Source organism: Phyllobates terribilis, unplaced genomic scaffold, assembly GCF_046119375.1.
Source record: "Phyllobates terribilis strain yellow unplaced genomic scaffold, ASM4611937v1 Scaffold_8__6_contigs__length_399053987, whole genome shotgun sequence".
NCBI lineage: Eukaryota > Metazoa > Chordata > Amphibia > Anura > Dendrobatidae > Phyllobates > Phyllobates terribilis.
The window spans coordinates 86,067,739-86,095,142 of NW_027362768.1; the positions used below are offsets into that span (position 1 = coordinate 86,067,739).

At 47.6% G+C, this 27,404-nt stretch overlaps 1 protein-coding gene across 4 annotated transcripts in view; it reads left to right on the top strand.

Annotated features, from left to right (window-relative positions):
* Positions 1–27,404, top strand: part of LOC141156745 (carboxyl-terminal PDZ ligand of neuronal nitric oxide synthase protein-like) — a 110,506-nt gene that overhangs the window by 53,198 nt on the left and 29,904 nt on the right. For 2 of the 4 annotated variants that reach the window (XM_073643082.1, XM_073643080.1), the window contains exons 3-9: positions 2,367–2,477; positions 12,247–12,305; positions 13,536–13,644; positions 22,983–23,124; positions 24,176–24,339; positions 24,935–25,081; positions 25,174–25,339. In XM_073643082.1, coding sequence (XP_073499183.1) covers positions 2,367–2,477; positions 12,247–12,305; positions 13,536–13,644; positions 22,983–23,124; positions 24,176–24,339; positions 24,935–25,081; positions 25,174–25,339 — 898 coding nt within the window. The remainder of the gene's footprint in view (positions 1–2,366; positions 2,478–12,246; positions 12,306–13,535; positions 13,645–22,982; positions 23,125–24,175; positions 24,340–24,934; positions 25,082–25,173; positions 25,340–27,404) is intronic. The other 2 variants (XM_073643081.1, XM_073643083.1) reach the window with 1 other exon arrangement.

Below are 27,404 nucleotides of genomic sequence, written 5' to 3' on the forward strand. Positions count from 1 at the left end.
TTTTATCTTCTTTTTTTTTTTCCACTCTCAAGCATTTTTCAAAACCTAAAGTGGAAAAATTTTTCAAAAGTCTGAATATTAGAACGTTAAAGTAGTTTTATAATAGAAATGAATAGGAAGAGTTTTCAGGTGTATTTTTTAAGTTGACCCATTCCAAAAAACTCCTAAAAAAAAAACGGTGTGCCCATAGGCAATGTGCAAATGGATTCTTTTTGCTGAATTTTTGGAGCGGAAACTGAGCAGAACCTCTAGGTTTTTGAAGACTTTTGCTTTTTTCACTAGTATTTGTAAAGTTTCCGCTCCAAAAAAAGATTGTGTTCACATAGCCATACTCTTTTCCTTCAAATTTAATTTATTCTCTGATGTTGGTGATGTGAGTTTGATTAATTAAAACTACAGGTGTCTGGGTGTTACATCTGTAATATAGAAGAAACCTAGAAAACATTTCATCCAGAATTTATTGAAAAACTTTAATAAAAATTAATGCAAAACTACTGAAAAAAAGGCATAACATGCCCCAGAACTATCACATAACCGGCCCCAGAACTATCATTAGGAGCACTCCGCTCTCCAGTCTCTCTGCCCCTTGGATGGAGGAAGGGGTGCGCCTGAAAATTGACAGGTTGGACTGGAAGCAGGGCTCAGACGCTGGCCAAAACTGTCTGATGCTGCAACCTGGGAGAAGCACAAGGACGCAGAGGCTGGCCGGGTCCAGCGCAGGGAATTGCGGAGGCTGGCCGGGTCCAGCGCAGGGAATTGCGGAGGCTGGCCGGGTCCAGCGCAGGGAATTGCGGAGGCTGGCCTGGTCCAGCGCAGGGAATTGCGGAGGCTGGCCTGGTCCAGCGCAGGGAATTGCGGAGGCTGGCCTGGTCCAGCGCAGGGAATTGCGGAGGCTGGCCGGGTCCAGCGCAGGGAATTGCGGAGGCTGGCCGGGTCCAGCGCAGGGAATTGCGGAGGCTGGCCGGGTCCAGCGCAGGGAATTGCGGAGGCTGGCCGGGTCCAGCGCAGGGAATTGCGGAGGCTGGCCGGGTCCAGCGCAGGGAATTGCGGAGGCTGGCCGGGTCCAGCGCAGGGAATTGCGGAGGCTGGCCGGGTCCAGCGCAGGGAATTGCGGAGGCTGGCCGGGTCCAGCGCAGGGAATTGCGGAGGCTGGCCGGGTCCAGCGCAGGGAATTGCGGAGGCTGGCCGGGTCCAGCGCAGGGAATTGCGGAGGCTGGCCGGGTCCAGCGCAGGGAATTGCGGAGGCTGGCCGGGTCCAGCGCAGGGAATTGCGGAGGCTGGCCTGGTCCAGCGCAGGGAATTGCGGAGGCTGGCCGGGTCCAGCGCAGGGAATTGCGGAGGCTGGCCGGGTCCAGCGCAGGGAATTGCGGAGGCTGGCCGGGTCCAGCGCAGGGAATTGCGGAGGCTGGCCGGGTCCAGCGCAGGGAATTGCGGAGGCTGGCCGGGTCCAGCGCAGGGAATTGCGGAGGCTGGCCGGGTCCAGCGCAGGGAATTGCGGAGGCTGGCCGGGTCCAGCGCAGGGAATTGCGGAGGCTGGCCGGGTCCAGCGCAGGGAATTGCGGAGGCTGGCCGGGTCCAGCGCAGGGAATTGCGGAGGCTGGCCGGGTCCAGCGCAGGGAATTGCGGAGGCTGGCCGGGTCCAGCGCAGGGAATTGCGGAGGCTGGCCGGGTCCAGCGCAGGGAATTGCGGAGGCTGGCCTGGTCCAGCGCAGGGAATTGCGGAGGCTGGCCGGGTCCAGCGCAGGGAATTGCGGAGGCTGGCCGGGTCCAGCGCAGGGAATTGCGGAGGCTGGCCGGGTCCAGCGCAGGGACGCGCGCAGTACACTGTAGAATGAAAAATCTCTCCATTCTTGAGAAATTCTATTGAAAGATTAATTGCAAAGTTACTTGTTTTTACAAGTATTTTGCAATTTTAGCCATTTAATAAGATGAGACAACCCCTTTAATTCTTCCCTTACTTGCTATACATTTTTAGCTGCTTGACTGAAATTCTGGTAGTCTCACTAGGGGTTCAGGCTGTTGCTCTGCCCTCCACCATATTTTACACTGCAGATCGTCTATAAAATTTAATTTTGTGGGCTAGACCACCCATTTCCTTTCACTTTTGGTTTATGAGACATTGTATGGCAAGTTGGATGGATTCATGTAGTCTTTTTTCTGTAGGACCTTTCTTATACCCAGAGTCCCATAGTTGGTCCCCAGCCCATCCCCCGCCCCCATAGTTAGATGAATGAAATCCCCAAATCTGGTATTGTTCCCTCTTCATTGATATATTATGGTGACCTCTTCCTGACTGGCTGATCCCTCTGCGTCTTTCCTCTATAGTCTTTGATGTTGACATTCATCTTTTTTTTTTTTTTCTGCAGTATGAATTCAAAGCAAAGAATATCAAGAAGAAGAAAGTTAACCTGCTGGTGTCTGTAGATGGAGTGAAAGTGGTCCTAAAGAAGAAAAAGAAGGTGACTGGCATATTTTCTGTATGTTCATTTCAATCTTCTTGATCTATGGAAATAATTTAAATCTCTTAAAGGGGACCTTTCACTGAATTTTGGTAATTCAAGCATAGTACCTCCTCCAACAGCCAGTGCTCCATTGATTCTGGAACAGTTTTTCTTTTTCTTCTGTGCCCCTTCAATCTAAAGTTATGCCCCCTGGTAATAATGGTGCAAATTTTACCTTCTACTAACTGGGTGTATACCACAGAACTTCTCTGTTGTCATTTGTGTTTTCTCCTCTGCCTCTGGCCAATCAAAACATGGCCACGCCCCCAGAAGCTCTGTGGTACACGCCCAGTTAGTTGAAGGGAAATTTTGCACCATTTTTACTTTTGCGGCAAAACTTTGGAACCGAGGGACATAGAAGAAAAAGAAAAACTGTTCCAGAATCAGTGAAGTAGCTGCAATAGGATGAGGTACTCAGTTTAACTAAAAAAAAATCCAATGGAAGGTTCTCTTTAAGGACTGGACGATTTTTTCATTTTGATTCTGTAGATTTTCCCTTCCTTTCTTTTAAGAGCAATAACATTTTTATTATTGTGCCGACATGGGCATATGAGAGCTCTTTTTTGTGGGATGAGTTGTAATTTTGAACGACACACTTAAAGGGGTATTCCTATCTCCAAGATCCTATCCCAATATGTAGTAGGTGTAATAATAATAATATTTGAATTACCTCCAATTAGAAATGTAGTATACAGTGGGTATGGAAAGTATTCAGACCCCTTTCAATTTTTCACTCTTTGTTTCATTGCCGCCATTTGGTAAATTCTAAAAAGTTCATTTTTTTTCTCATTAAAGTACACTCTGCACCCCATCTTGACTGAAAAAAACAGAAATGTTGAAATTGTTGCAAATTTATTAAAAAAGAAAAAGTGAAATATCACAAGGTCATAAGTATTCAGACCCTTTGCTCTGTATTGAGTAGAAGCACCCTTTTGAGCTAGTACAGCCATGAGTCTTCTTGGGAATGATGCAACAAGTTTTTCACACCTGGATTTGGGGATCCTCTGCCATTCTTCCTTGCAGATCCTCTCCAGTTCTGTCAGGTTGGAACGTTGGTGGGCAGCCATTTTCAGGTCTCTGCAGAGATGCTCAATTGGGTTTAGGTCAGGGCTCTGGCTGGGCCAGTCAAGAATGGTCACAGAGTTGTTCTGAAGCCACTCCTTTGTTATTTTAGCTGTGTGCTTAGGGTCATTGTCTTGTTGGAAGGTGAACCTTCGGCCAAGTCCGAGGTCCAGAGCACTCTGGAAGAGGTTTTCATCCAGGATATCTCTGTACTTGGCCGCATTCATGTTTCCTTCAATTGCAGCCAGTCGTCCTGTCCCTGCAGCTGAAAAGCACCCCCATAGCATGATGCTGCCACCACCATGTTTCACTGTTGGGATTGTATTGGGCAGGTGATAAGCAGTGCCTGGTTTTCTCCACACATACTACTTAGAATTATCACCAAAAAGTTCTATCTTCGTCTCATCAGACCAGAGAATCTTATTTCTCATAGTCTGGGAGTCCTTCATGTGTTTTTGAGCAAACTCTATGCTGGCTTTCATATGTCTTGTACTGAGGAGAAGCTTCCATCGGGCCGCTCTGCCATAAAGGCCCGACTGGTGGGAGGGCTGCAGTGATAGTTGACTTTGTGGAACTTTCTCCCATCTCCCTACTGCATCTCTGGAGCTCAGCCACAGTGATCTTGGGGTTCTTCTTTACCTCTCTCACCATGGCTCTTCTCCCACGTTTGCTCAGTTTGGCTGGACGGCCAGGTCTAGGAAGACTTCTGGTGGTCCCAAACTTCTTCCATTTAAGGATTATGGAGGCCACTGTGCTCTTAGGAACCTTGAGTAATGCAGAAATTCTTTTGTAACCTTGGCCAGATCTGTGCCTTGCCACAATTCTGTCTCTGAGCTCCTTGGGCAGTTCCTTTGAGCTCATGATTCTCATTTGGTCTGATATGCACTATGAGCAGTGAGGTCTTTTATAGACAGGTGTGTGCCTTTCCAAATCAAGTCCTATCAGTTTAATTAAACACAGCTGGACTCCAATGAAGGAGTAGAACCATCTCAAGGAGGATCACAAGGAAATGGACAGCATGTGACTTAAATATGAGTGTCTGAGCAAAGGGTCTGAATACTTATGACCATGTGATATTTCAGTTTTTCTTTTTTAATAAATTTGCAAAAAATTCTACATTTGTTTTTTTTTCAGTCAAGATGGGGTGCAGAGTGTACTTTAATGAAAAAAAAAATGAACTTTTTAGAATTTACCAAATGGCTGCAATGAAACAAAGAGTGAAACATTTAAAGGGGTCTGAATACTTCCCGTACCCACTGTAGTTCTTATGATTACCCCATGTTCAGGACATTGCAGTATGCGTGACATTTTTTGGTTGTAACTATGGATACTCAAGATACTGAAATGACCTGTGTGGGGTAAGCGACATAGCTTATCAGAAGAACTATACTACATTTCTAATTGGAGGCATTTGCTAATATTATTATTACACCTACTACATATTAGAATAGGATCTTGGAGATGGGAATACACCTTTAAATTTTACCATAGAATTTTTTTCCCCATTTTCAGTAAATATACGTGCGGTGAGATGGTTAAAACAAAACAAAACACACAATTCTGCATTGTTCTTTGAGTTTCATTTTTATTGTAAAAATGCTTTGGTAACTTGATTCTTCAGGTCTATGTTATTGCGGCAATATCAAACTATTTTTTATTTATTTATCTTAGTGATTTTAAAAAAAATTCAGCGCATTGAAAAAAAAAAATAGTTTGTGTCGCCATTTTCTGACACCCGTAACTTTTTTGCTCTTCTGTCGATGGACCTGTATGAAGGCCTGTTTTTCTTTTTACGCATTGAGCTGTAGATTTTATTGATACATTTTAGGATACATACATTTTGTTCACTTTTTTTTTTTTTTTATTGCATTTTGCTTTTTGACACAATGCTGGCATTTGTGTATTTTTTTTTATTTCAGCGTTCACTTAATGAGAAATGTTTTTTATTTTTTTATTAGTTTGGGCAGTTCCATTCGCAACAATACTAAACCCATTAGCACCCTGTGATTGCATCATCTGGGGGTCTGCTGGTATCGCACCTGTAATGCACACGCCCGGGCTGAGCGGCGTGTGCGTGTGATTCCACTGGACCGTGCCGGAGAGTGAATGCCTGGAGGGGCGTAACTAGGTATTCACCCGATCCGACCAGGGTCGCACGACGGCATACGACGCCAGTGCACCCAGGAGGAACCGAGCAGAGGGACCAGGTGCTACTCCAGGACAGACCCCGGACACGGCTGTTGACCCACACAGGGGAATACAGGAACAGACTGGTTAGGCTGGCACACAGACTGGTGGGAATAGGCAGGCACGACTGGTATGTGGACAGGCGGGTATGCAGGCAGGGGGGTACAGGCAAGCACGGCTAGAGTGCAGACAGGAAGGCACTAGCAGGTAGGAACACAGGCAGGATAGGACCCAGTACACACTGGGACTCTGGAACAGAACCACAGATGTGGCGGACAAACACAGCAGAGTGAGGCCGCCCAGGGAGGTGAGCGAGAGCAGGGCAGGACGAGACCGCCTGGAGCGGTGAGCAAGAGCAGGGCAGGACGAGACTGCCTGGAGCGGTGAGCAAGAGCAGGGCAGGACGAGACCGCCTGGAGCGGTGAGCAAGAGCAGGGCAGGACGAGACCGCCTGGAGCGGTGAGCAAGAGCAGGGCGGGACGAGACCGCCTGGAGCGGTGAGCAAGCGCAGAGCAGGACGAGACCGCCTGGAGCGGTGAGCAAGCGCAGAGCAGGACGAGACCGCCTGGAGCGGTGAGCAAGCGCAGAGCAGGACGAGACCGCCTGGAGCGGTGAGCAAGAGCAGAGCAGGACGAGACCGCCTGGAGCGGTGAGCAAGAGCAGAGCAGGACGAGACCGCCTGGAGCGGTGAGCAAGAGCAGAGCAGGACGAGACCGCCTGGAGCGGTGAGCAAGAGCAGAGCAGGACGAGACCGCCAGGAGCGGTGAGCAAAGGGTCAGAGCTGAGCGAGACTGCCGGAGCAGTGGGCAAAAGGGTCAGAGCGGAGCAAGGCTGCCGGAGCAGTGAGCAAGGAGTCAGAGCAGGACGGACAGGGCTCTGTTCACACGGAACAGACAGGAAGGGAAAGACAGAGACAGATACCCACAGGGTACTGGCAGTGAAGTAGCGAGTGGACCACAAACTCACAAACGGGAGTACAGAGACAACAAGCAGGAGTTAGGTACGAGTTCAGACTCTGCAGAAAAAGGAAAGGAACGGACATAGAGAAAAAACAGGTAAAAGATAGGAGAGAGTACAGACTGGAACTGAGTGTACGGAGAAGACCGACACTGCAACGGGATACAGGAGCGGGTCTGGGAATACGGCCCCCAGAGAGGCGGGACGAACAGGCAAGGAGCGTGTTCAGACAGGACAGACAAGATACAGGAGCGGGTCTAGGTAATCGGCCCCTAGAAGGCGGGAGGAACAGGCTAGGAGCGTGTTCAGACAGGACAGACAAGATGCAGGAGCGGGTCTAGGTAATCGGCCCCTAGAAGGCGGGAGGAACAGGCTAGGAGCGTGTTCAGACAGGACAGACAAGATACAGGAGCGGGTCTAGGTAATCGGCCCCTAGAAGGCGGGAGGAACAGGCTAGGAGCGTGTTCAGACAGGACAGACAAGATACAGGAGCAGGTCTAGGTAATCGGCCCCTAGAAGGCGGGAGGAACAGGCTAGGAGCGTGTTCAGACAGGCCTGGAAATACAGCCTCCAGGATAGGCAGACAAGAGAACACAGAACGGGACCTGGCACCTTCAGAGTGCAAGCACACACTGAATGAAACACAATGCTCAGGCAGGGATTGATTGGAGCAGCTGGGTTATATACCAGGTGACAGACAGCAATAGGCTGAGGACGCACAAGGGGTGTGACCCACAGCAGGTTCAAAAAGCAGGAAGTGATCGGGCGCCGCCCTTAAGCAGCAGAAACAGACACAAACAGACAGCATGGAGGGAAGCCAGAGAGACATTCTGGACTGGAGATCAAGTGCGCGCTCTTGCACAGTGGGAGATGGACCACCATGCAAGGGCACCGCCAGGTATGTTACAGTACCCCCCCCTTACGCCCCCTCTTCTTCAGGCCTGCCAGAATCTTCCGCAGGGAATTCGAGGGCCAATCCTTCACTTCAAGGAGATCACTCCCACTGTCCACAGGAAAAACTGGTCTCATCTGGTTAGCTAGGATGCTACCTCCTATCCAGCCATCCTCAGCAACAGACGAAACGGGTGGAGTACCAGGAACAGCACACAAGGAAGTCTCTCTCCACATATTTTCAGGTGGCACCCCAGAGGGTACAGGAGACAATTGGAAGTCCTCCACCGGGTTGGAGGGGAGCAGAGACTTGGGGGTAAACTCTGCTTCGAGGTACATCTTGTCAAGCTCACAGGAAGAAATAGACGGGTTATCAGGTACAGGATGAGGAAAAGTCACTGTCTCTTTGTTATCTGGTGGTACCCCGGAGGATTCAGGAAACAACTGGAGGTCCTCCGCCGGGTCAGAAGAGTGCAGAGGCTCGGAGAAAACATCTGCTTCAGAGTACACTAGGTCGGACTCACTGGACGAGGCAGGCGAGGTATCGGGTACCGAGTATAGGAAAGTCTCTGTCCATTCACCACCAGGTGGCACCCCGAAGGGTTCTGGAGACAGCTGGAGGTCCTCCGCCTGGTCGGAGGGGTGTAGAGACTCGGGAGTAACCCCTGCTTCGGAGTACACTAGGTTGGACTTACTGGACGAAGTGAGCGAGGTATCAGGTACAGAGTATAGGAGAGTCTCTGTCCTTTCGCTACCAGGTAGCACCCCGAAGGGTTCTGGAGACAACTGGAGGTCCTCCGCCTGGTCGGAGGGGTGTAGAGACTCGGGAGTAACTACCACTTTGGGGTACCCATTGTCAGGCTCACAGGACGGAGCGGACAAAGTATCGAGTACCAGGTGTAGAGAAGTCTCTCTCCATTTGTCATCAAGTGGTATCCCGGAGGATTCAGGAGGCAACTGGGGGTCCTCCGCCAGGTAGTAGAGGTGCACAGACTCTGAGGTTATCACAGCTTCGGAGCATCCTTGGACATGCACACCGGTTAAAGTGGGTGAAGCATCTGATGCCGGGTGCAGGAAGTTCTCCTGTGTGGAGTCTGGATGGGCAGTAGTCTCTTCGGGCAGGAGAACTGGTGCACTACCCACGCACATTACCCGTTGGGGCTTCTCCGGGATACAGGGAGATGAAGCCTCAGTAGGGACTTCAAGGTTGGGGTCAGGAGGTCTCAGGGAGGACAGACCCTGGCGTGACGGCTTGCCTCTACGTCTAGCACGTCTGGACTGCCTCTTGAGGTTGGGAGAAGTATTCCGGAGAGCGTAGTCACCCTGTGAGGATTCTGGGTGGGCAGTAGTCTCATTGGGCTGGAGGACTATTGCGCTACCCACACACATTACCCATCGGGGCTGCTCCGGGATATTGGGAAGTGAAGCTTCAGCAGGAGCCTCCGGGTTAGGATCATCGAAGACCATTAGAAAGGCCACCAGGAAGGCCATTATGTCCAGGACGATAGGATCCTGTGTTTCCCATAGGGGGTTGATCCATTCCAAGGCATCACCCGCTAGGTTAGACATAATGAATGCCACCTTAACCCGATCGGTGGGAAAACATAGAGGGTAGAACTTGAAGTGTAGCATGCATTGCTCCACAGATGCACGACTTTGTCTTGGATCCCCATAGTAACGTGGCGGATCCGCAGGAACGAGAGCAGATAGATCCATCTGGACGGGTGTGTAATTAGCCAGGAACTCGGCTAGAAAAAAAAAATTGTATTTATTTATTTTTAATGCATGTATTCGCTGGAAAACGTCTCAGAGAGCGAAGGCCGTGGGGCTCAACGGGAACCATGGCCTGAGCATGCTGTAATGCACACGCCCGGGCTGAGCGGCGTGTGCGTGTGATTCCACTGGACCGTGCCGGAGAGTGAATGCCTGGAGGGGCGTAACTAGGTATTCACCCGATCCGACCAGGGTCGCACGACGGCATACGACGCCAGTGCACCCAGGAGGAACCGAGCAGAGGGACCAGGTGCTACTCCAGGACAGACCCCGGACACGGCTGTTGACCCACACAGGGGAATACAGGAACAGACTGGTTAGGCAGGCACGACTGGTATGTGGGCAGGCGGGTATGCAGGCAGGGGGGTACAGGCAAGCACGGCTAGAGTGCAGACAGGAAGGCACTAGCAGGTAGGAACACAGGCAGGATAGGACCCAGTACACACTGGGACTCTGGAACAGAACCACAGATGTGGCGGACAAACACAGCAGAGTGAGGCCGCCCAGGGAGGTGAGCGAGAGCAGGGCAGGACGAGACCGCCTGGAGCGGTGAGCAAGAGCAGGGCAGGACGAGACCGCCTGGAGCGGTGAGCAAGCGCAGAGCAGGACGAGACCGCCTGGAGCGGTGAGCAAGAGCAGAGCAGGACGAGACCGCCTGGAGCGGTGAGCAAGAGCAGAGCAGGACGAGACCGCCTGGAGCGGTGAGCAAGAGCAGAGCAGGACGAGACCGCCTGGAGCGGTGAGCAAGAGCAGAGCAGGACGAGACCGCCTGGAGCGGTGAGCAAGAGCAGAGCAGGACGAGACCGCCTGGAGCGGTGAGCAAAGAGTCAGAGCTGAGCGAGACTGCCGGAGCAGTGGGCAAAAGGGTCAGAGCGGAGCAAGGCTGCCGGAGCAGTGAGCAAGGAGTCAGAGCAGGACGGACAGGGCTCTGTTCACACGGAACAGACAGGAAGGGAAAGACAGAGCCAGATACCCACAGGGTACTGGCAGTGAAGTAGCGAGTGGACCACAAACTCACAAACGGGAGTACAGAGACAACAAGCAGGAGTTAGGTACGAGTTCAGACTCTGCAGAAAAAGGAAAGGAACGGACATAGAGAAAAAACAGGTAAAAGATAGGAGAGAGTACGGAGGAGACCGACACTGCAGCGGGATACAGGAGCGGGTCTGGGAATACGGCCCCCAGAGAGGCGGGACGAACAGGCAAGGAGCGTGTTCAGACAGGACAGACAAGATACAGGAGCGGGTCTAGGTAATCGGCCCCTAGAAGGCGGGAGGAACAGGCTAGGAGCGTGTTCAGACAGGACAGACAAGATGCAGGAGCGGGTCTAGGTAATCGGCCCCTAGAAGGCGGGAGGAACAGGCTAAGAGCGTGTTCAGACAGGACAGACAAGATACAGGAGCGGGTCTAGGTAATCGGCCCCTAGAAGGCGGGAGGAACAGGCTAGGAGCGTGTTCAGACAGGACAGACAAGATACAGGAGCAGGTCTAGGTAATCGGCCCCTAGAAGGCGGGAGGAACAGGCTAGGAGCGTGTTCAGACAGGCCTGGAAATACAGCCTCCAGGATAGGCAGACAAGAGAACACAGAACGGGACCTGGCACCTTCAGAGTGCAAGCACACACTGAATGAAACACAATGCTCAGGCAGGGATTGATTGGAGCAGCTGGGTTATATACCAGGTGACAGACAGCAATAGGCTGAGGACGCACAAGGGGTGTGACCCACAGCAGGTACAAAAAGCAGGAAGTGATCGGGCGCCGCCCTTAAGCAGCAGAAACAGACACAAACAGACAGCATGGAGGGAAGCCAGAGAGACATTCTGGACTGGAGATCAAGTGCGCGCTCTTGCACAGTGGGAGATGGACCACCATGCAAGGGCGCCGCCAGGTATGTTACAGCACCCCACCTAGTGATCTTTGGGACCCTCAGTTCTCAGACACATGTGTAGGTTATAAATGTCATTTGTAAGAAAACCCCTTAATTTTTTTTTTGTTACGAAGTCTTCAATATACTTGCAAATTTTTTCCCTTTTTTTTTTTTTATAATATTTTTTTCTCTGTCAACATGAATACTCTTTCTGCCCTTCTTGTTAGCGAGGGACCGAAACTTCTGCAGTGGTATAGCAGCATAGCTGAGAAGACCTCCTTCTGCATGAGAAATTACAAGTAACTGTTTTCTCAGCTGCCAGAAGGGGAAGGAGTCTGATTCTATCTAAAGTCTGCCCCAGCAGCATAGAGAAATACCAACATCAAAGGGAGACACATGGAAGCAGAAAATGATAAAAAAGGCTTTATTTATTAAAGAAGCACTTGTCCCATCAATTTTTTTATCCTCTTAATATATTGCAATCATTACATTATATAGCATTGTGTACTTACAATTGCTCATTTTGCCCTTCTTAATTCTTCTCCTTTCCATTAGGTCTGTGACATCCTACTATTAAAAACTGACTAACTGACTCCTTCTAAGCTCTATGTAGAAACAGGAGGTCAATTTTCCCTGTAGGAGTCATGAGTCACTGCAAAAGTCCCTGGCAGGGGGAGGAGCGGAGCAGCTGGGTCAGGAGTCCAAGAGGAGAATGATAAATGCAGGGACCAGAGGCTTCCTGTCTTTACATAGAGCAGAGAAAAGAGAACAATTAACTTGGTAGAAAGGCAAAATGAGCAATTGTAAGCACACAATGCTGTAATATGATGACTGCAATATATTAAGAGAATAATCACTTTGATGCGAGGAGTTCTTCTTTAATCAGATTTCTGTAGTAGTGTAAGTAAATATATATCTGGCGAGTCCAGACATTGTGGGAATAATTATGCAGGGTGAACCTAGATGGCCGTGTGTTCATCATTACTGACTAACCATGTCTTGTTACAGAAGAAGGAATGGGACTGGGATCAGAGCAAGATGTTGGTCATGCAAGATCCTATCTACAGGTTGGTGTCTGCAACTCATACAAGAAATTTATTCCATTTTGTCAGTGGAAAAAAAAAAGCAATTAGTTCTAGAAGGATTTATCTGCTCCCAGTAATTGATGTGACTTGTACCATGATTGTGTTGGGTGCATCCATCAGCCACAGATCAACAGTACAAAAAACAGATCTTATGTCCTCATTCTAGGAATTACCATGTCCTGTAAATTGCTTTCTTCATGGAAAGGGAATAGTCTGACCAAAGAAGTGATTGTTTATATGTAATGACTTTTTTTATTGCTTATTGTGTGTTTTTTTCCAGCTCATGGAATATTTTTAAATACTTATTTTTTTACCCAGGAACAACAACAATTTATTTACCGCCCAGCTACAACAACAGTTATTCCCATCCTCATAAATGAGTATTGTCAGTAGGGCTTTTAAATCAAAGCAATTTGCTGCTTATTAAAATTTCCAGCCGCTTTTGCGATATTAACACATTTCTTTTCTTTTGTTTACGGCTCGTTGTCCTGGAGACCGACCAACGCTGCTAGACAGTAGAACACGTGCAGTGTTTACAAGATCTTTTTAATGTATTTTCTATTCAGCTTGTAATAAAGGTTTTGATGCTGGCCAGGATCACTGGAGCTCGCTGTTACCTCCTAATCCCAGCCAGATTTATTACTGTGCTGACAAGCTAGACAGCAGCGGTGGTCGGTCTCCTGGACAACAAGCTTAAAAGTGTGAATATCTCACAAACAAGTTCAAGTTTCAATAAGCGATAAATTGCAAAAGTGCTTGTTTTTACAAGCAGTATCTGACATTATCCATTTAAGAAGAAGGGAATAACCTTTAAAGGGGTTGTCCGGCCTTGGGGTACAAGTCTGCAGGCACTCTATATGACTAAAGACTTGTGAATTCTCATAGCGTGCAACTTTAAGGCTGGACAACCCCTATAACTTGGGGCAGATGTGTCTTTGTCTGTACCAGCATTTAATGTATTCTTATCCACACTTTATGGAGATAATCTGCAGCAGAAATTTAATGGCTCTGCAGTGGATTTCCATTGTGGATGGTGACATTTTCTCTAAATTTGAACAAATTACTGTGGATTTTGTGTCTGACTATTTTGCTGTAAAAAGTCCCATGTGTCTAAATCTGCTGATGGCGCAGCTAGAATATGTACATTTGTCTGATGCACCCATCACTCACTGTGACACATCTGATCCCACTTTCTCTATTTCCTCGATGCAGAATATTTTATGTTTCTCATGACTCCCAAGACCTGAAGATCTTCAGTTATATTGCCAGAGATGGGTCCAGTAATACCTTCCGCTGCAATGTATTCAAATCCAAGAAAAAGGTAAGTGTAATCGAAGGATTAACCCCTTGTTGAATGCTACATTGCGTAGGAAGAACTCTGAGATATGCAGGGTAGTGGATAGAAAATGTTAAAGGGGTTGTCTACTACTGCAACAAACCCCTTTTCAATTACTAAAATTCCCCCCTTATAAAATAATAACACCTATACTCCCCTTCAGTGCGGGTGCTGTTCCAGCTGTTCCAGTGGTGGCGCCTCCGGGGCTTGCATGCCATTAGGTCTCACGATCCTTGAAGCCCATCAGCGGACGCTTCACTGTCCTCACCCCTGTGGAGGAAATGAGAGAGCAGCCACAGTTCTGATTTCCTCCAGATGTCTTGATTTGTCTGAAGGAGAGGAGCGATCGCTAATCGGCTGCAGGGATCGCATGACATAACAATGTTACATGAGTGAGTGCTGACACAGCTGGAATGGCACCTGCATTCTGTAAGGGGAAATATGATGATTGAGAAAGGGTTGTCCAAGTAGTGGACAAACCCTTTAAGGTTATTCTCAAGATTAAAAGTTATCACCTACCATAAAATAGGTAATTTTCTGATTGGTAGGGATTCGTCTGCTGGGACCCCAGTGATCCCAGGAACGGGACTTTGAAAGGTCCAGCGCAATAGAGTGATGGCTGCACTTGTGCCCCCACAACTCTGCTCCTTCTCTATAGGACTGTTGAGTATAGTGCTTGGCTTTTTCTATGAGTCCCACAGACCATGAATGGAGTGGTGCACATGCACGCTGCCACTCTATTGCAACACAGCATCTCCGAGCACTATTCTTGGAATTAATGGTGTTCCAAGCTGTCGGACCCCCACTGATCTGCACGTTATTGCTTATAATGAAGACTTGAACAAATTTTTACTGAATGAAGACATCCCAAGGTCTCCAATGTTGATTTTCTTTTTGTTTTATTTGTAACTTTCTGTTATAATGGTTAGAGGAACGTTCATGCCTAATCAATCCTTTTAGCTCATGTTTCAGTTTGGTTGTGTTTTTATTTTCCGGAGGATTCATATAATGACTTTCTGCTCGTGTTGTGTTATACCGGACTAGAGACATTGTAGTGTGATGTACCTAAAAATCCTATGAAAAAATGTAAGAAATGTTTCCTGCGTTTGCCGCCTGCAGGTGCGTTACTCGCAGGCCGTGGGCAGGATGCTTAGCCTTGAAGCTAGTACTTTGTGTAGACAAGGTGTTTCATATCGGGTCGGCCACCTATACCTGGATTTGTCAGGACAAAGCCTTTGCATCGAAATGTTAGGAGTAATGTCTTCTGGAGACGACCTGTCAGGTGCCATAAATAGGTAATTTCTTACTTGGTATAAATGCCGCTTATCTCCACAATCTCATGTTCTTTTCTTTTGTTCCCGCGCCTCTCCGTTCCTCTACTATGACCCCCTCTATCTTGCACAGAAATGTAGTCTTTTTGCCAACTGGGTATTGGTATCAACTCTTCTATATGGGCGTCTTCTTGAAGACCACACCCTGTTGGCTAAAATACTACATTTATATGCAGGGACGAGGGGACCATATTTTAGGACCAGAGAGGTTGCAGGAACAAAAGAAAAACCATGCCAGATTCAGGAGAACAGCGGCATTCACCCCAGGTAAAATAATACATATCTAGAGCACTTGAGAGGTTTTTTACAAAGGTGCATTTTTTAGGTATTTCCACCACAGTGTTAGGAGTGGGTTATTTCCGTAGGTTTTGTCTGTTTGCCCATGTTATGTCCATAAACACTGATCAGTTCCTGGGGCCATTTCCTGCCACATATTTGTGTTTTTTCCTGTTTTGCTCTGTGCTGCTGTATTTTTGGTTGTTTTTGGCTCCAGTTTACGGTTTTGTATTAGACAACTACTAGTATGGTACTATAGAAACATTTATTTAAGGGCTCGTTCACACTATCTGTGATTTTCACAGATCGCACTTGTACCTATGATATTCTAAGGGGCTGTGCACAGGCCCAATTTTTTTCGTTTTATTTTTCCTTGGACCGAGTGGTCCGCGGAAAATCTGACCAATGATAAAGTTTGGATCAAAATTCGCAATGCAAGTCTGTGTGTGATGTCCAATTTTCACAGACTGTCAGAACGAGAGGGTGAAGAAACATTTTTTTTTCTCTACGTACAAGAAAAACTGATGACGCTCCGACCACAATAATTGGTCCGTTTTTTTTCGTACATGGACAATATTGATATGTGAATAAGCTCTAAAAGTCTAATGATGCTGTATAGTCTGCCACGTCCATCTGCAGTAGCTGTAATCCCAGTATACTATATCCAGCATATAGCATTACATCTCCTGTCTGGGGGTCTCACTGCTTCTGCCCATCAGCTACAAAGTCTTTCATGCTGTTAATGAGCGGCCATAGCTTCTGCTTCCCCTGGCTACTCTCATACAAAGCGGCGGCCTCCAGCTGTTCTCCTCACCTCTTCCTCTCTATAAAGATGCCAGCTCCTCGCTCGTGGCCTTTCCGCTGCCGCTTCCTGATGTCTACAGTTCAGTATTCAAGAGACCCGCAGTTATTAAAGGAGGACATTGTGGTCCCTTATTTCATTATTGCCAGTTTCCATGGAGAATTTAATATCTGAAGTCTCCTGGGTCGCTGCTAAAATAAATCTGTGTTCTCTGAAGTTTGTTTTTCACATTGTTCTGTGCAGGGGTCATATATTTTCGCAAGCAGTGCTAGTCCATTTTAATTAAATCCCTTCATAGGAGTAGGAGTATACAGTTACATGCATGCAGCATACTTGTACAACAGATACATTATATATCCCACATGGTGTGAACAGAGCCTAAAAACCATTCTCTTATATATAATAGTGCTTAAAAAAACTTCTTAAAGGGTGTTTCAGAGTTTAACTTTTTTCTGCTCTCGCTAGGTAAAAAAAAAAAAAATTGCATTATTGCCCTCCCCAGGTCCAGCGCGGCCTCTGCTGTGCTGGTATTTGTTGATAGGTTGTACCCGTAACTTCACAACTACAGCACATGTGACCACTGCTGCTAATCAGCAGCTGAGCTCAGTGATTGGGTACAAGAGGGTCAGGAACAGCCACTGTCCCCATTGGGGCTCACAATCTAGATTCCCTATCAGTATGTATTTGGAGTGTGGGAGGAAACCGAAGAACCCGGAGGAAACCCATGCAGACACGGGGAGAATATACAAACTCCTTGCAGATGTTTTCTTGGTGGGATTCAAACCCACGACCCCAGCGCTGCAAGGCTGCAGTGCTAACCACTGAGCCACCATGCTGCCCACTTATTCCCTGCTTGTTAGTGGAGTTTTTTATTCTAATCCACATTTCCATGCATTTTACTTAACTTGTCTATATGCCACCTCTCTGTTTCTGTTTTGGAAGATGGACATATGAAAAGCAAAGACAGACAGACAAAGGGAAAGAGATCTGTTGCATCAGTTATGCAAGTATTCTTCTGTTCTAAAAAAAAAAAGCGGATACAAAAGTAACCCCATAATGATCAACGGGGCAGCCCTGCTTCAAATGGATAACTGATGAAACAGATCTTATTCTATTTGTATAAAACTAATGTGTGAACAGAGCCCTACTGATATACACTGCTCAAAAAATAAAGGTAACACTTAAACAACAGAATATAACTCCAAGTAAGTCAAACTTCTGTGAAATCAAACTGTCCACTTAGGAAGCAACACTGATTGACAATCAATTTCACATGCTGTTGTGCAAATGGAATAGACAATAGATGGAAATTATTGGCAATTATCAAGACACCCTCAATAAAGGAGTGGTTCTGCAGGTGGGGACCACAGACCACATCTCCGTGCCAATGCTTTCTGGCTGATGTTTTGGTCACTTTTGAATGTTGGTTGTGCTTTCACACTCGTAGTGGCATGAGGCAGACTCTACAACCCACAGAAGTTGCTCAGGTAGTGCAGCTCATCCAGGATGGCACATCAATGCGAGCTGTGGCAAGAAGGTTTGCTGTGTCTGTCAGCTTGGTGTCCAGAGGCTGGAGGCGCTACCAGGAGAAAGGCCAGTACACCAGGAGACGTGAAGGGGGCCGTAGGAGGGAAACAACGCAGCAGCAGGACTGCTACCTCCGCCTTTGTGCAAGGAAGGACAGGAGGAGCACTGCCAGAGCCCTGCAAAATGACCTCCAGCAGGCCACAAATGTGCATGTGTCTGCACAAACGGTTAGAAACCAACTCCATGAGGGTGGTATGAGGGCCCGACGTCCACAGATGGGGGTTGTGCTTACAGCCCAACACCGTGCAGGACGCTTGGCATTTGCCACAGAACACCAGGATTGGCAAAGTCTCCACTGGCGCCCTGTGCTCCTCACAGATGAAAGCAGGTTCACACTGAGCACATGTGACAGACATGACAGAGTCTGGAGACGTCGTGGAGAGCGATCTGCTGCCTGCAACATCCTTCAGCATGACTGTTTGGCAGTGGGTCAGTAATGGTGTGGGGTGGCATTTCTTTGGAGGGCTGCACAGCCCTCCATGTGCTCGCCAGAGGTAGCCTGACTGCCATTAGCTACCTAGATGAGATCCTTAGACCCCTTGTGAGACCATATGCTGGTGCAGTTGGCCCTGGGTTCCTCCTAATGCAGGACAGTGTCAGACCTCATGTGGCTGGAGTGTTTCAGCAGTTCCTGCAAGATGAAGGCATTGAGGCTATGGACTGTTCCCCAGACCTGAATCCGATTGAGCAGATCTGGGACATCATGTCTTGCTCCATCCACCAACGTCACATTGCACCACAGACTGTCCAGGAGTTGGCGGATGCTTTAGTCCAGGTCTGGGAGGAGATCCCACAGGAGACCATCCGCAACCTCATCAGGAGCATGCCCAGGCGTTGTAGGGAGGTCATACAGGCACGTGGAGGCCACACACAATACTGAGCCTCATTTTGACTTGTTTTAAGGACATTACATCAAAGTTGGATCAACCTGGATCAATTCTGTAGCCCATATTTTGTGAACTAGGAGTCTGTTAGACTTTAGTCTGTGTCCATCACCTTAAGTGTCCATTAGCTGAAGTGTCTGAAATTTGAATTAATCCTAAATTGAACCTGAAGTGAACTGAAGGTAACTGGATACTTTTTCACAGTAAACAATGTTTGTTTGTTTTCACTCTCACCTCCTTAATCCTTCACTTCTTACAACCACCCCTAATCCCTACACCTAGTAAGGAACTCTTCATCTCTCCCTCCTTTCTCCCCACCCATCTCACCTCCTCCTCAGAGCTATTCCTCAACATACAATCCTTTGTCTCCAAACACAGACAGTCACCTCATGCCCTCTCCTGCTCCCACCTACTAATGCTTTCTCTGCTCCTCCTTACTGCCGGCGACATCTTTCCAAATCCCGGCCCTCCTCACCACATCCCTACAATCACTTCCACCTCCTACCCACGATCTATCCCAAACTCTCGTAACCCTTCTAACCTTATACCCATCCGCCCAGCCCCCCGCTTACCCAGATCCACTAACAGGAGCTCTATGGAATGCTCGCTCTGTCTGCAATAAACTTTCCTACATTCACGATTTCTTCATCACTAACAAGCTTTCCTTCCTCAGCATCACTGAAACCTGGCTCACCCCCTCCGACACAGCTTCTCCTGCTGCACTTTCGTATGGCGGATTCCACCTCTCCCATACCCCCCGCCCCACCAGGATCAACCACCACTTTCTTTGACCACTTCACCACCTGGCTACTTCATTTCCTCTCCGTTGACATCCCCACTATCCTCATGGGCGACTTTAACATCCCCATTGACACTTCCCTCTCATCTGCCTTTAAGCTTCTATCCCTCACTTCCTCCTTTGGTCTTACTCAGTGGTCTTCCACACCCACCCACAAAGACGGCCACACACTGGACCTCATCTTCACCCGCCTCTGTTCCCTATCTAACTTCTCTAACTCACCTCTCCCTCTTTCTGACCACAACCTACTCACATTCTCTTCTCTCTCCTCCCCGGGGCAACAATCCCCACTCCACAAACTTGCATACCCTCATAGAAATATCAAACACCTTGACCTACACTCTCTCTCTGAATCCCTCCTACCTCTTACAGACATTAGTTCCTTACATGATGCAGATGTTGCTGCCACTTTATACAACACCACAACAGCTGCAGCTCTCGATTCGGACGCCCTCCTCACACATACCAAGGCTCGCACAATCAACAGACAACCCTGGCACACCAGCCTAACTAAAGAACTGCGACGGGCCTCCAGGGTTGCTGAGCGTAGATGGAAAAGGTCCCACTCCCATGAGCACTTCATAGCATTCAAACAGTCCCTCACTACCTTCAAGTCCACACTCGCTGCAGCAAAACAAACATACTTCTCATCTCTCATATCCTCCCTGTCTCACAACCCCAAACAACTATTCAACACCTTCAATTCTCTCCTCCGTCCCCCAGTGCCTCCTCCCTCTCCTCTTATTTCAGCCGAAGACTTTGCCTCATTCTTCAAGAAGAAGATTGACACCATCAGACAAAGCTTTTGCCTAAAGCCCCCACAGCCCCTCCCCACACCTACTCAACCCTCTTCCTCCAAAACTACATTCTCCACCATTTCTGAACATCAACTTTCCTCCTTACTCTCCAAATCACACCTCACCACCTGTAAACTTGACCCAATCCCATCCCACCTCATCCCAAACCTTACCACCATCTTCCTCCCAGCTCTAGCCCACCTCTAGCCCACCTCTTCAACCTGTCACTAACAACTGGTATCTTCCCCTCATGCTTCAAACATGCCTCAATCACACCCATCCTTAAAAAGCCCTCCCTTGACCCATCCTCCGTGTCTAGCTATCGCCCCATATCACTTCTCCCCTATGCCTCAAAACTACTGGAACAACACATCCATTCTGAGCTGTCCTCCCACCTCTCCTCCTGCTCCCTCTTTGACCGCCTACAATCTGGTTTCCGACCGCACCATTCTACTGAAACTGCACTGACTAAAGTCACCAACGACCTACTAACCGCCAAATCTAAGCGACACTACTCTGTCCTCCTCCTCCTAGACCTGTCATCTGCATTTGACACAGTAGACCATTCCCTCTTACTACAGACTCTCTCATCTGTCGGCATCACAGACTTGGCCCTATCCTGGATCTCCTCATACCTAACAGACCGGACATTCAGTATCTCCCACCCACACACCACCTCCTCATCTCGCCCCCTATCTGTCGGTGTCCCCCAAGGTGCAGTTCTAGGACCCCTGCTCTTCTCCATCTACACCTTTGGCCTGGGACAGCTCATAGAGTCTCATGGCTTTCATTATCACCTCTATGCTGATGACACACAGATCTACCTCTCTGGACCCGATATCACCTCCTTACTAACCAAAATCCCACAATGTCTGTCCGCTATTTCATCCTTCTTCTCTGCCAGATTTCTAAAACTTAACATGGACAAAACAGAATTCATTATCTTTCCGCCATCTCATTCAACCCTCCCAACTGACCTATCTATCAACATCAATGGCTGCCCACTCTCCCCAGTCCCTCAAGCTCGCTGCCTTGGGGTAACCCTGGACTCGGAACTCTCCTTCAAACCACATATCCAAGCCCTTTCCACTTCCCGCCGACTCAAACTCAAAAATATCTCCCGGATCCGCACATTCCTAAACCATGAATCTGCAAAAAAAACACTAGTGCACGCCCTCATCATCTCCCGCCTTGACTACTGCAACCTCCTGCTCTGTGGCCTCCCCTCTAACACTCTCGCACCCCTCCAATCTATCATAAACTCTGCTGCTCGACTAATCAACCTGTCCCCCCGCTATTCCCCGGCCTCTGCTCTCTGTCAATCTCTTCACTGGCTCCCCATTGCTCAGAGACTCCAGTTCAAAACCCTAACCATGACATACAAAGCCATTCACAACCTGTCTCCTCCATATATCTCCAACCTAGTCTCCCATTACATACCCGCACGCAACCTCCGATCCTCACAAGATGTCCTTCTCTACTCCCCTCTTATCTCCTCCTCCCACAATCGCATACAAGATTTCTCCCGTGCTTCCCCCCTACTCTGGAACTCTCTACGTATCAGACTCTCTCCTACCATGGAAACCTTCAAAAGGAACCTGAAGACCCACCTCTTCCGACAAGCCTACAATCCGCAGTAACCACCGCTCCATGACCAGCTCTACCCTCACCTGCTGTATCCTCACCCATCCCTCGTAGATTGTGAGCCCTCGCGGGCAGGGTCCTCTCTCCTCTTGTACCAGTCGCTGTCACATCGTGTTCAAGATTTATTGTAATTGTTCTTGTATTATACCCCTTTTTCACATGTAAAGCGCCATGGCATAAATGGCGCTATAATAATAATAATAACTTGTAATGTGTTTTTCCACTTTAATTTTAGGGGTGACTCCAAATCCAGGCCTCCATTGGTTAATAAGTTTGATTTCCATTGATGATTTTTGTGTGATTTTGTTGTCAGCACATTCAGCTTTGTACAGAACAAAGTATTCAGTGAGAATATTTCATTCATTCAGATCTAGGATGTGTTATTTGAGTGTTCCCTTTATTTTTTTGAGCAGTGTACTTATTTCATATTCTTATTAGCAGGTCTGTAGACTTCTTTTTTTCCTGGAATGTAATAGGCCAAATGTCGAGACTGTCCTGTAATCAGTGTGCTAATTGGTAGGAATCTGTCCACAAGGCACAACCTGTGCACACGCTCCATAGATGTCGGTGTACTGTACACAGCGCACGTATATCCTATCAATGGATATAATTCAGTGGTGCCTCTAGTGGGAGATTTCTTAATCCCACTAATTACACCATATTTGTATGGTAGTTTTGTGGTCTGTATGTATATCGTTGTTCCATCCTCATTTACTAGGTATTACGCACTTCTAACTAAACTGGTGGTGGTGCTTTTATGCTCTTTGAGCCGAAACTATTAACTGTAGCAGTGATTCTGTTATCAAAGGGGTCATGCAGGCTTCAGAAATGATCACCTATGCTTGATATGATGTGATAATCTATAGATCGGTGTGGATTGTACGACTGCTGCCCCCAGCGATCATCAGAATGGGGGACTTACACTGCACTTATGTGATGCAGAATGGTGGGAAGAAAATGTTGGCACACATGCAGCCAGTAGTGGCTACCCTCCGTCATCCTGCACCCCCTAGGGTCTTTAACCCTGTAGAATGAATCTGTCCTGGATATTTGCATTTGAGCACTTGTTTAGTGGATGCCTTTGCACCATCTACTAGTGAATGTTCATCCTCCACACGTTCCATGAAGCTGTAGAAGTCTCACCTACGTTCATTGCACGCTGCCCTGCCTTGTTATACTGAATTTACACTGTGTTTTTTGTAGAGCCAAGCCATGCGAGTGGTGCGGACTGTGGGCCAAGCGTTCGAGGTTTGCCACAAGCTGAGTTTGCAGCACACAGAAGAAGGAGGGGATGGACGGGAGGATATTGAGAGCGAAAAGAGCACTGATGACTCCGGCATGCCAGGTAAATGACATACAAGAGCCACGTTTCCTACCATGTCACATGGCTTGTATGTTGCCTGGATGTTATCCTTAGTTAAAAAATGTTAATTTTCTTAGTCCTTGTTGTATATCAATGTTTTGCTGTGATTATTCTCATTCCTTGCATCATTAAAGGGTTTCTTCCCAACATGTAAAGTTAAACTGTGGATCAGTGGTGCTCCTAGTGGATTGACCGCCACTAAACCACAGGTCATTGGGGATCTAAAATAACCCATTAGAATAGAGCAGTGGCCGCGCATGCGCGTTGTTGTTCATTGTTCCTCGCTCCCCCCTTCCCTCCTTCCCTTCCTTCCTCCCTCCCTTCCTTCCTTCCTCCCTCCCTTCCTTCCTCCCTTCCTCCCTCCCTTCCTTCCTTCCTCCCTCCCTTCCTTCCTTCCTTCCTTCCTTCCTTCCTTCCTTCCTTCCTCCCTTCCTCCCTCCCTTCCTCCCTCCCTTCCTCCCTCCCTTCCTCCCTCCCTCCCTCCCTTCCTCCCTCCCTCCCTCCTTTCCTTTCCTTCCCTCCTTTCCTTTCCTTCCCTCCTTTCCTTTCCTTCCCTCCTTTCCTTTCCTTCCCTCCTTTCCTTTCCTTCCCTCCTTTCCTTTCCTTCCCTCCTTTCCTTTCCTTCCCTCCTTTCCTTTCCTTCCCTCCTTTCCTTTCCTTCCCTCCTTTCCTTTCCTTCCCTCCTTTCCTTTCCTTCCCTCCTTTCCTTTCCTTCCCTCCTTTCCTTTCCTTCCCTCCTTTCCTTCCGTCCCTTGCGCCCCTCTCTTCCACCATCCCTTGCGCCCCTCCCTTCCACCATCCCTTGTGCCCCTCCCTTCCTCCCTTTTTTTCTGGCAGTCTTATAGAGAATGAATGAAGAGATGGCCACCGCTCCATTCTGATGAAACATTTTATAGTCATATTCTTGGGATTGGTGGTGGTCCCAATGGTCGGACCCCACTGATGTAAGTTAGATTTACATGTTGGGATTGCCTTCTCATCTGCTTCCTATGCTGGTGTTTGCCATGATGTGTGTCCTACATTTATTCTTCAGTAACTCATGTAGTCGCCAGCGTGGATCACAATGCCGATGAGACCGATATTGACGCTTTGGACAGTCCTCTGCCTGGAGACCAGCGCCCTAAATTTAATCGTGGCGTTACGGATTTGGATGCAGTAAAGCGGGAAAGTGACTGTCCTGATGAAAAGAAAATAATTGTAAGATTCCTGTTTTCACATTGAGATAATTGGGATCATTATATACCTCTAATTGCTGATAACACTTACCCTTTTTCCCTGTTGCTTTTTTAGCTCCCACATATTCTGTAGCATTGTACAAAGATTAGAATTAGACACATCGGCCTCCATCTAATGCTGCTAGTTGTCCAATCTCCACCTTTTCCTTCTTTCCAAAGCATTTATGATGCATTGCTTTAAACAATATGATGCATTGCTTTAAACAACAAATCTAAGCATGGCTGCAGAATGAGTGATCTGAGAATCTGTCAGTGAGCTCATTCTAAAGGTCTGAAGAGAGAGTTGGTAACTCTTTTATCTGTCTTTTTTTCTAAGTTTTTCTCAGTCGATTCATGACTACAGACCACTTCATAATTAACTGTTCAATTAAACAAAGAGCCTGTAAACGCCAAGTGGTGCAACATATGTAACGAAACCCAATTGCAAAAATGTTTCTTTGCCGAAAACACATGCACTTTAGAGACTTTTTTTTCATTTTTACTTGCACAACCCCTTTAAATATAACCGTGGTAGTGGTAGGTCACATTCACTGACCTTGATTTTCACTTCTCTTCAGGACAAAGTTATAGCCTCTCCCAGGATGTTGCTCCCATCAGACACCCAGCTTTCCCCAGGAACTCCGCTCTCTGTTCACCACCAAATCCAACTGCTTCAGCAGCAACTACAGCAACAGCAGCAGCAGACACAAGTAGCTGTCGCACAGGTAAGAGAAGAGAGAGATGATAAAAGTGCACATATAACAATGGAAGAACTAAGTAATGCCTCATGTACTGGAGAATGTCCTGTGCTTCACAGGTTCATCTGCTGAAGGACCAGCTGTCGGCAGAAGCGGCTGCCCGGCTGGAGTCCCAGGCGAGGGTCCACCAGCTGCTCTTGCAGAATAAGGACTTGCTGCAGCACATATCTCTGCTGGTAAAACAAGTGCAGGAACTGGAGTACAAGTTGTCTGGAAAAAATGCCAGTAAGTTCTTCTTCAGATGGGCAGTTGCGGTTGTTACTTTACTTGACTGTTCAAACTAAGCACCAGCACTTAGCGCACCTTTGGCCTGGGCAAACAGTGCACCTCCTACCTGTATGTTTTATATCGATCTCCGCCCTTCTCTTCCTTGATTGACAGCTCTAGCTTTACAGGAGAAGCAGAGATATAGGGAAAACTAGTTTGTGATAAGATGCACTGAAGTGTTTGGCCACACCAAGGGTGCACCAAGCGCCTGTGCTTGGTTTGAATAGTCATTTTATGCTGATAGACTCCCTTTAAAGTGAAAACTGCTACTTTAATCTGTAAGTAATCAGTTGATTAGCTCCCGAGAAGAAAGGTAAATGACTGATAATGTCAGGGGGCTAAGCGGCTGATTATTCTGTCTGCTGCAGTGGCCAACACAAGAAAAATGGTAGTCATTCAGAAAGAGAGCCATCCTTGCACAGTAATATATGGACTACTCTTGACCACCAGGGCACAGTCTGCTGTTTGGCAACATGATGCATGTGTAGATGAGCCTTTTAGAAACAGATGTTCTTATAAAGCCTCTTGAAACCTCTTAAGAGCCTACAGAGTTCTATTCCACCGAAGTCTCATGCACACGGCAAAGCAAATCTCCCAGATATTGTGTGACTGGCAGCATTTTGTAATTTTAAAAACCAATTTGTTCCTCACCTCCATTGAGAACATATACAGTCATGGCCAAAAGTTTTGAGAATGACACCAAAATTATATTTTCACATGATCTGCTGGCCTCTGGTTTTTATTAGTGTTTGTCTGATGTTTATATCACATACAGAAATATAATTGCAATCATATTATGAGTACCAATAGGTTATATTGACGGTTAGAATGAGTTAATGCAGCAAGTCAATATTTGCAGTGTTGCCCCTTCTTCTTCAAGACCTCTGTAATTCTCCCTGGCATGCTCTCAATCAACTTTTGGACCAAATCCTGACTGATAGCAGTTCATTCTTGCATAATCAATGCTTGCATTTTGCCAGAATTTGTTGGTTTTTGTTTGTCCACCCATCTCTTGATGATTGACCACAAGTTCTCAATGGGATGAAGATCTGGGGAGTTTCCAGGCCATGGACCCAAAATCTCTATGTTTTGTTCCATGAGCCATTTAGTTATCACCTTTGCTTTATGGCAAGGTGCTCCATCATGCTGGAAAAGGCATTGTTGGGCACCAAACTGCTCTTGGACGGTTGAGAGAAGTTGCTCTTGGAGGACATTCTGGTACCATTCTTTATTCATGGCTGTGTTTTTAGGCAAGACTGTGAGTGAGCCGATTCCCTTGGCTGAGAAGCAACCCCACACATGAACGGTTTCAGGATGCTTTACAGTTGACATGAGACAAGACTGATGGTAGCGCTCACCTCTTCTTCTCCGAATAAGCTGTTTTCCAGATGTTCCAAACCATCGAAAAGGGGATTCATCAGAGAAAATGACTTTGCTCCAGTCCTCAGCAGTCCACTCCCTGTACCTTTTGTCGAATATCAGTCGGTCCCTGATGTTTTTTCTGGAGAGAAGTGGCTTCTTTGCTGCCCTCCTTGAAACCAGCCCTTGCTCAAAGAGTCTCCGCCTCACAGTGCGTGCAGAAGCACTCACACCAGCCTGCTGCCATTCCTGAGCAAGCTCGGCACTGCTGGTAGTCCGATCCCGCAGCTGAAACAGTTTTAAGATACGGTCCTGGCGCTTGCTGGTCTTTCTTGGGCGCCCTGGAGCCTTTTTGACAACAATGGAAGCTCTCTCCTTGAAGTTCTTGATGATGCGATAGATTGTTGACTGAGGTGCAATCTTTGTAGCTGCGATACTCTTCCCTGTTAGGCCATTTTTGTGCAGTGCAATGATGGCTGCACGTGTTTCTTTAGAGATAACCATGGTTAACTGAAGAGAAACAATGATACCAAGAACCAGCCTCCTTTTAAAGTGTCCAGTGATGTCATTCTTACTTAATCATGACTGATTGATCGCCAGCCCTGTCCTCATCAACACCCACACCTGTGTTAATGGATCAATCACTAAAACGATGTTAGCTGCT